Source organism: Frankliniella occidentalis, unplaced genomic scaffold, assembly GCF_000697945.3.
Source record: "Frankliniella occidentalis isolate FOCC.00 unplaced genomic scaffold, Focc_3.1 Scaffold68, whole genome shotgun sequence".
NCBI lineage: Eukaryota > Metazoa > Arthropoda > Insecta > Thysanoptera > Thripidae > Frankliniella > Frankliniella occidentalis.
Genome location: NW_026267198.1, coordinates 46,665 through 56,210, shown reverse-complemented (window position 1 = coordinate 56,210; position 9,546 = coordinate 46,665). Strand labels below are relative to the sequence as shown.

At 41.9% G+C, this 9,546-nt stretch overlaps 1 protein-coding gene across 1 annotated transcript in view; it reads left to right on the top strand.

Moving 5' to 3' along the window:
* LOC113210343 (uncharacterized) overlaps window positions 1-9,546 on the top strand; it is a 28,004-nt gene that overhangs the window by 5,348 nt on the left and 13,110 nt on the right. The window contains exons 2-3 of the mRNA XM_026428299.2: window positions 4,888-5,053; window positions 6,965-7,195. Coding sequence (XP_026284084.1) covers window positions 4,955-5,053; window positions 6,965-7,195 — 330 coding nt within the window. The 5' untranslated portion in view covers window positions 4,888-4,954. The remainder of the gene's footprint in view (window positions 1-4,887; window positions 5,054-6,964; window positions 7,196-9,546) is intronic.

The following is a 9,546-nucleotide window of genomic DNA, read 5'->3' as shown; positions in this document are numbered from 1 at the left end:
TTGTGAACACCAATATTCACCTGGTAACTAATAGTGAGATCCATACCTACGCTACCAGATCCTCAACAAAAATTCATCAACAACAGCATAATACAACATCCCATCCCTGACGAAAATCGCCTGTTTTCAAGCAGTTACAAAAACATATAGTTAGAAGTTGTGAGGTAGTTTTAGGAATGTTTAAGGAACGGCCAGTTGACAGTTATAAAAACGTGAAAACTGGACATTCACAAACATTTTGGTAACAGGTTGCATCGAGTTTGAGCTGTGTTTCTAGCCTCGTATCATAACGTGCTGTAGTCTGTTTCTTGTAGGTTTCTCGACGTTTCTAGTCCGTTTCCGAAGTGCGCCGCACGCAGTTTCTCGTACGTTTCTGGAGAGTTTTGCAGTTGAGGTGCACCCAGTGTCCTGTGCGTTTTCATCCGGTTTTTTGTAACTTCTAAAGAGTGCGTAGAAAAATAATTTTTACGCCACAGGATTTTTTGATTTCTCTCCTTTTTCCTCTCCCACCCAACGTGTTTTTAGACGGTTTACCTCGTTTCTCGCATGCAAAGCACTGCGATGCCGATGTTAAAAAAAATAAAAATAATTACACGATTTGCGGATGTTTGCTCCGGTGTTCGCATCGAGGCGGTCGCCCCTTTGCAATTTTGGATTCCTACGGTCATCCGAGTTGGTCACGCCCCTATAGGCTGTCATCATGGCTTAGTCGGCTGCTACATAGAAGGATACACGCCTACCGCTGCCAGCGCCGGGAACAGAACCCGGCGCTGCCAACTCAGCGTCCTCGCCTCGTTCGCAACCAACTGAGCCATTTAGCCCGATGCGGGGGCGAGCCCGGACGACGAAACACATTCCAGCCTTTGTATCGCCGGCCCGACAACATCGCCGGGCACGCCGCTTCCCCCCCCCCTCCCCTTCCTCCGTCCCTCTCCCTCCGGGGAGGGCGGGTGCGGGAGAGGGGGGAGAGGTTTTTATCGTGTTTCCAAAAGCGCCATAGAAACACGCTGCAATTGGTTTCCAGCGTGCTATGGAAACCTTTGAAAAACTCGAACCGTGAGTGGAAAGGGGGCCATGCCTGCAAAACTCGTTCAACAACTGATTTGACAATTTCAAAATTTCACAAAGATTTCATGAGTTTTTATGGATTTCTAAGATCCTCACATTTGAGGGGTGGGGGCAGTTTTAGAAATTTGACGGATTTCATAAGGTCACGGGACATTTTACACACTATAAACAAAAGTGTTCAACACTTAGCATGTGTGCATCTTCCTGTTACACAGATCCAAGTGCTCAACTCGCTAGTTAAACACGCATATGTGCAACTTATCAGTTACACCAGGAAGTGTTTAACAGCCCCGTCAAACACGTCCCTTGTTGAACACTTAAAAGTGTATAACTGCTGAGCTGGACACTTACAACTGTACAACTGCTGAGTTGAACACTTACAAGTGTGTTACAGGGAGGTGCACACTTTCAAGTGGTGAACAGTTGAACACTTGTGTTAACAGTGTAGGATTTCACGCAGTTTCTGAATCGACGTCGACGATGCTCGAAAAACGTAATTTTTCTACTCAAATCGAGGTGTCAAGGTCAAATCGACGTCCAAAAAGAATTTTGTTTTGGATGGGGAAGTTACTCATCACGTTCAAGAAATCGTTTAGAAACTAGTTCCGTGTGAGGTTATCACAATGTTAACGCAAACTACACAAAAACACACTGTACCTACTCGTCTTCGAGTTTGCAGACCGTGTTTCAGAAACCACACGTAGTCGGTTATGCGTAACGCTGTGGAAACCGTTTGGAAACTCACTCTGGTGACAGTTATAACCGTGTTCGCCGAAACTGTTTGAAAACGGACACGGCTGTCAGTTTTTTCTGCGTTTCGAGTAACTAGATAGTACCGATTAACTGTTAGTGCCTCAACGGTTGCGTATACGTTTAGTGACCGCGACTGTAGTTGGTTTCGATAATGTTTCAATAACTAGCTGGTAACGCATTGGGACAGGTTTTCGACTTGTTACGATGCGTTCTGCAAATTGCAGTTTCAACTCGGTTTAAGAATATGCTTAGTAACGCGCCCAAACAGTTTCTATGTGTGCTAACTAGTCTCCAACGTGTTTCTGATGTAAAAACGTAGAAATAACTGGCGGAAAACGTTCGGATAACTTCTTGTTAGCGGCACTATTTTCGTCAGACTGGATCCATATTTAATAGAGCTCTGAAGCTATTTAATTCTGTTCCTCAAGAGGCATTGAAGTTCGCTAACATCAAGAAATTTAAAAAATATGTTAAGCAAATGTATACTCCTCAATAACTTTAATCTCTTTCTTACATCCACTTGTATAACTATATTTTGCAATACTTAATAATGCCATGTCACCAACCATTTCAAACTTTGTATTGTCCCTTGGTACGAGTCTCTGACTCATGGAACCCATCAACTTGCAATAAATAAATTTAAAAAATGTGTAACACAGAAAGTCCTGTAAGTAGCACAAGCAGCAGTGAAAAGTTTGTAAAAATCGAGATTGTTTAGAACTACATGAAGGGCATGTCTGAGCTTACCGTAGAAAAATCTTTATGAAGATAAGCAAGGGAATCTTACTCTTTTTTACTGCTGCTACAATATATCTACTTCCTCCATGTATAGAAAACTTTTCTTCAAAAGCAAAGAATTGGCTATTTTTTTCTTTAGATAGCTGTATAAAGTAGCACATTAGACTGCTGAAGGGTTGTACAATTATTAATTTGAAAATAATGTTAGTCAAATACATCAACTAGAGCTCCTGCACCTCCCTCCACAACTGATATTTCAGAAATAGGGTCCTTGTCAGCCTTTGAGTCCTTTGAGCGAACACACTTCCCTTCCTCTACTACTTTTTTCAGAGTGTAATGGAGATAGTCCTGTAGCAGAGCAGGGGCGCACAATAAGAACGATTAAAATGTCGGAAAATAGATTCCAGTTTTAGCAGTGCAATGACGTATAGATGGTACTTACCAAGGAAAAACCTTTCTTTAGATTTTTAAGGCAAACCTTATTCATAGCTGCATGTAATGTGACATCAGCAGGAGATTCAGTGTTCACAGGGCGAACCTCCCCCTGAACTGCTTGTAATTTCACATCGGGTGGTCGTACAATGTTCACAGGATAAGCCTCATCAGCTGCTTGTAATGTCAAATCATGTTCCTTTGTTCGTGGTGCCATGGACACTTCACTTTCCATGAAGAAGAGTGTTTTCTGGTTTATGAGAAAGTTGGCATAGTATGGTTCAAGGCACTGCAACGAACATGCACATTTGATAGTGACACTGGTGACAAACTATGACAACTAATACTTAAAATTATCAGCAGTGGCCGAGTGGGACAGCCTACCTCGACAAGAGCTTTGTCTGTTGTCTCCCTGTAAACCACAAGAATGCTCTCTTTTTCTTTCGAGCACAGACCCTCTTTCACAATCATACTGTGAAGTATGGAACGAAGAGAATCCTGTGAGCAGTCGTGGGACAAGAAACAATAAATCTTGTCTAGAAAACAGACTTAACTTCAGCTGATACTTGATAGAGAAGCTTCCACTCACCAAACAGGAACCTCCTTGGAGGTTTGATAGGATGACAGATCTAGCGAGCAAATCTGCTGAGATGTCGAATGCTTCTTCTGTCACATTCTAATTAATATCGCTAATAGTGGTATCATGAATGAAGACGAATAAAGAAGCATGTGACAGGGACATACAGTTGCTGTCATAGTGTTACTTTGGGGAGAATATTCACACTCGTGAACATACTTTGTGATGTCTGCTAGTATGCCGCGCCTGCATCTTGTTCGTTCCAGAAACGGAATGAATGACCGCTAAAAATGTACAACATGAGCAACGATTATACAGGAAAAATAAAAAAATTAAACAATAGAAGGTGGTATATAGAAAGAATACCTTCATAAAGTTAAACCGAGGAGGCAGCTTTTACATATTAGGAGAGAGTAAAGATAAAACATATTTATGAATAAAGTAATTGTCTAATTTTTTGGGATAAGCAAAACAACCAAAAGTCAGCGTTGCAACTAGAACTTATAAATATACAATATACATATATTGTGACAGATAGCTATTATTGTATATGAACGAATGTGAACTGAAACATAGGTAATTCATAGTCATCCATTCAAGCCATGTCGAAGAGATTCAGTTGGCACAAGTTCGATGGCCAGAGAAAGCGCAATCCCCACAGCTTAAAAACTAAAGGTCCATGTGTCACAAAACTTTCAGCATAAATCAAAGTTAGTATTATCCACTTTTACAATTTTTCTCAACAAAATACAAAATGACATCACTTGAGCTATTCCAAACATTTAAAACCAAACAATTTAACATTTAAAAAAGAAATGTATTGTTCTATTGATTTTTTTTTAAAACAACATTTGAATTTTTTTATCACATAGATGCTTATGCCAACTCACAAGTTCCAGCCTACTCCCCATCCCTACTTACATTTCTCCTTATTTTTCAAAAGTGAGAAAATAGACTTTTGTGCCCCAGGAATGGGGCCACCAAGAATGCTAGGCATACACCAAATGTAAAATGCCACATGAAAAAAAAGTGTCATTGAATCCAGGGACATTTTTTTGGCCGTGAACTGTCTGGCGAGAAGACTTCATCGCCAGTTCAAACCCCAGAACCAGAAGCCCTCCCAGTATCGCGCTACACCACCAATGCCACATGAATGCATGGCGGGTTGCCTACCTACTACTTTGCAGGCGCTACATGCACAATAAAACCAAAAACAACGTGCCCTTGCAAGCATAAAACAAATTCCGTAAAGAACGAGCAGATTAATCATGTGGAAAATTCATTTGGTACACCTTGCAACGTGTTTGTCTGGTTTACAGGGTGAGTGTATTTTTGCTACATCAGAGAGTATTGGTAGATGCATTCAGGCCATCTGGGGCTGAGCGGATGGACCTAGCAACTGCACTCCGGTGGTGGCAAGACCGTCTAGTTCCCAGAGATACACGCCTGGTGTCAAAGATTGAAGGCCGACTCTTTGGGAACAAGGTGATGTATACAGGGTCGTGAGGCTCCTGGAGAAACGTGGAGCTTCAGAAGAACTAAAATTGATACTTCAAAATTAGAAGCCATATTGAAGCCGCGTTTAGTGCCTTCTAAGATATTTTTCAGAACCGTCGGGATTGTGAGGGGCAGCTTGTGGCGAGTCCATTCTTGAACCATTGTAGGGTTTTCGTCCGTACGGAACTAGGCAAAGGACTACAGAAAGTCACAAGTTAGAACTTAACTCCTAAAATAACGTTAAAAGGTGATTCTCAGAATACGGGCCATTTGGCAGTTCCGAATTAATTTTTTTTTCGTCTAATTTGCTAGGTGTTTTGGTCGCAATGGTTTTATTTAACTTCAAATAAGATATGTGCAAAGTGGCGATAGTTCAAATAACGCACTTCTAGTACAAAGTTAAAAGACCACGTTGTTGTTACGTTCAATCAATGATGAAACTCAAATTTTGCCTCCCGCACCTTTTAATTGGTCTCTTGTTTGCTCCACTAGTGTATTGTACTCATACTTTACATCCAGTCATCCCCATTTCAAGCGTTGCAGTAAGACTAGAACATTGCAATAAATAACTTGTTTCTCGCCTCGACACTGCTTCACGGATGCCCAACCTCATATATTACAGTTCTAAATTAACCCCTTAGTACATATTTCCTCATTAGGTCATTGCAACGCGTTACCTGTACCTATAAGTTACTAAACGAAGGCCAGACCTAAAAAGGGGGATACGGAGTTCCCAAAGTCACTTGGTACTAATTGAAGCATTACTAATCTGAGGTTGTAGATGCAACGACCCGCTTAGCCACAAAAGAAGCAGAATATCAAAAACATACTTTTCATAGCAATATTCTTAGGTTTTATGGCTAAGCGATTAGCGAAGCCTATTACTCCAGTGATGATTAAAAAGCTTCGCGTCTGTTTGTCTGTGTGTTTGTTTGTCATCACGATAACTCGAGAATGATTTGAGCTAGCGACCTGGGATTTTCGGGGTCGTTTTGTGTTTTATCAAAAGACAGATCGAGTGCAAAGAAGAGCATTCTAGCTCAATTTTTTTTAATCATAAATTACAGCTCCCAAAAATGACGTCTTTTTAAAATATTTTTTTACAGTTTCCCAAAGGGTACCTCATCAAAGCAGATCTCTTCGGACGTAAATTTTGTCCCTTTGGCTCTGTCTCTAACCGTTTAGGCACCAAGGGCGTTTTAGACGCGGAAATGACCCCAAAATATTTAAGTGTTTTTTCTCAGATAATTGATGATCTCCGGTGGGGTACTTCGTCAAAAGAAGCCCCAAAGAACTAAATTTGTGACTTTTAGGGCCGAAAGCCATTTAAGACTGAGCCTTTTGGCAAACTCGGGTGTTAGCCCCGCAGGTAGATGTATGCCAGGCCCGTAGCAGAGTAACAGTGTTTCGTAAGATATCGCGAAGCCTGTTACGCGAGACGTGGTCTGGCGTACATCTACCTAGTAGTATAGTGCACCAGGTAATGTTAGTGCTTTCTAGTATCTATGTGGTATAAAACCCTTTTAAAACCACATCACATAGTTTTGAAGGGCCGCGGAATCGGAATCTAAATGGCCCGTATTCTGAGAATCACCCTGAAGGCAGTTCAGTTGTAAGTTAGGGAGCACTTGGACCTTATTTGTACTCCAAACCGGATCACATGTAGGCTTTATTCATCCGACATTTTATAAGAATTTAATGGTGCCATCGGAAACATACGTTGAGAGCTCGATTAGACAATATTCCAAAAATAACTGAAATTAATGTCTAGCGATCGACATGCGTCATTACGCAGTTTTCAGTTGAGAGGTTGCCACTTTGGCTGGTTATCTCTGAGGTGGAACTGTAAATTGTAGCCAACACTTATTCATCATAGCTTTGTCGTATCTGTGTTCGCAGACATTCAGCTACTACCTGTTTGGTGTGTTCTGTGCCTGCACGTTCAGTGCTGTTTCAAAGGACTCTGGGCTGAAGCTTATCGCCGCCCTGCGACTGGTTGTGGCGCTTGCGACGTGCTACGCAGTCACGTTTTACCTCTCAACCAGCATACGAGCGATTCACGCACTCTTAGGAGCCACGGCTGAAATAGCTGAAGAGATTTACACGGGAGGACAGCTTGGTCAATTTCAAGTAAGAGACATTATGCGTATTGATTCAGTCCGACTTTTCAGAGTATTGCACTTCTGTTCCTCCTAGCGGGAGTTGCCCATATGCTCACGATGCATTTTGGAGGAATTTTCACTGGGATGTTTCTTACGATACCTGCATGCATGTTTCCTTTATCTTCGTTTCCTTAGGGTGGAGGCAAGTTTCCCTGCCGACCAGGGTTGCCAGCGCCTGAGAGGGTTTATAAAAGTGACAAAGTGACTTTCCCGATCTCAAATACGTGACTTTTTAAGTCTAAAAAGTGGGGTAAAAGTGACGTTCTACGTTGAGAATCTCAATTTGTATGGCTCATATGTTTCACACATTCATCATGACTCAAGATTAAGTGTAAGAAAAATAAAGCACAAGAACGGATGACTATCACTGAAACCTGTGTGATGACGCACAGTTTATCAAAGGGCTCAGATTAAATTTCCTAAGTTACTATCGAACTCCGCGCAAAATTCTCGATCAAACGAGACTACATGTGACAGAGTTCTGAACAAATGTACTCTTAGAGTATACAAGTTGACGTCTTTTTCAATGTTGTTAGACGTCTCCGAACCCTTTCATATTTCAGCTCTGAGAATTTGCTTGGAAAATGTTCCACAAACACCGTCATATGCTCATATGCAGCTGCGTCATGATCTACTGATTGACATGCGGCATTATGCAGTTTGGGGTAAACGCATACTTTCATCTCACTCAGCCACTAGCACCAGCAATTTGAAACACTTTTCTGAACAACACTGACGAAATTTCTCACGGGACGCGGTAAAATGGTCACTTTACCCACTTCACCTCCGACAAACTGGCAAATAGAGACTGTCATCAAAAGTTTAATCAAAATAGTGGGAAAAAGTGAGTCGCTGTCAACCGCGCTTTCGACTCATTTGACTTGAATTATCCCATCCAGTCTTTTGTGAACCTGCAGGTTTCTCCGAGTCAGAAAAAGATGGTCCAATCGACGTCGAATCGACGTCGATGAGTCGAAGAGCGGTCGTTGGGAGTAACACGTCGAAAATTCTTAATGATCGACGAATTTTCGACCTAACTGTTTTTGGTACTTAAATGCTGTTTGCAGCTGTTCGGTTCGCATATTATTAGAGTCGACGTCGAGTCGACGTTCAGTCGACGGCCCACGTCCCACGTGGTGTCAGCTTAAATTCTGCGTTCAAACAGGGGCTCGCAACGCAGTGCTGAGGGCGGGCCCATGCGCGAGCCCCGGAAGTCGCCGCCCGGACGGCGCGAACCGGCCGTTCAAACCGCCGCTCAGTGCTCCTCACTGTAGATTTGCTATTTTTAAAATACTTTGCCATGCAAGAATCGTTTCAGAAAGTGTATAATACGTTGCCTCAGGTCTCAAGGATATGGAATCTAACAAGATCTCCCCTGTTTGACGTCTTTTATTTTGCAAATGAACAAAACTATTTGCGAGCGCTGAGGAGACTCTGTCGCTCTTGGTCCAATGATTTTAGTATTTCAGAAAAAATGACGCCCGACCCACATCAGACCTTCGATAAAGAGGTAAGAGACACAATGGCAAAGTGCTTTATAGGTATCTGATGTCGAATCGGTACCTCCAACAATAAAAATAACGATTATAAAGCCGAGCCCATCGTTCGGCCCCTAACCCCAACTCATGTTTATGAACATTTTATAAATGTTTACACTTTTATTTACTCACGAGGGTGCAGCCTATCCCGAGCCAAATTCCATAAACTTTCACATTTTTGTAGTGTCATTTGTGTACTTACTGCGGTTTATCTAAAACTTTCTACAACACTCAGCACTGTAGCAGTTGGCCCTCTCCCGGCCGAAGCCTAAAAAAGCTTCAAACTTGTAATTTACCTTTCTTTGTGACGAAATAGCAGTCATAATATACCAGAGCCATATATTTACACTAGGAAACAACTGTGCTCTTTAAGATTAACGCTGATATCACTGGAAATGGAATATTTTTGTTCTGTTAATGCTCTGCGACGTCTGCGAGTTTAGGTGCAACATAACCTCCTAACCTCTCCCAGCGGACACCGACTATCTCTCGAAGAATACATGTTATCAAGGCCTCTGGATTGAAACAACGCGTTGAAAGAGTGTGTCTGAAGTAAACTTTAGGTCTCTTACGTATTCACAACGTTATTTCGCCGATCAGAAAGGAAAACAACAAATTTGACCTTTTTTAGGCTTCGGCCGGGAGAGGGCCAACTGCTACAGTGCTGAGTGTTGTAGAAAGTTTTTGATAAACCGCAGTAAGTACACAAATGACACTACAAAAATGTGAAAGTTTATGGAATTTGGCTCGGGATAGGCTGCACCCTCGTGAGTAAATAAAA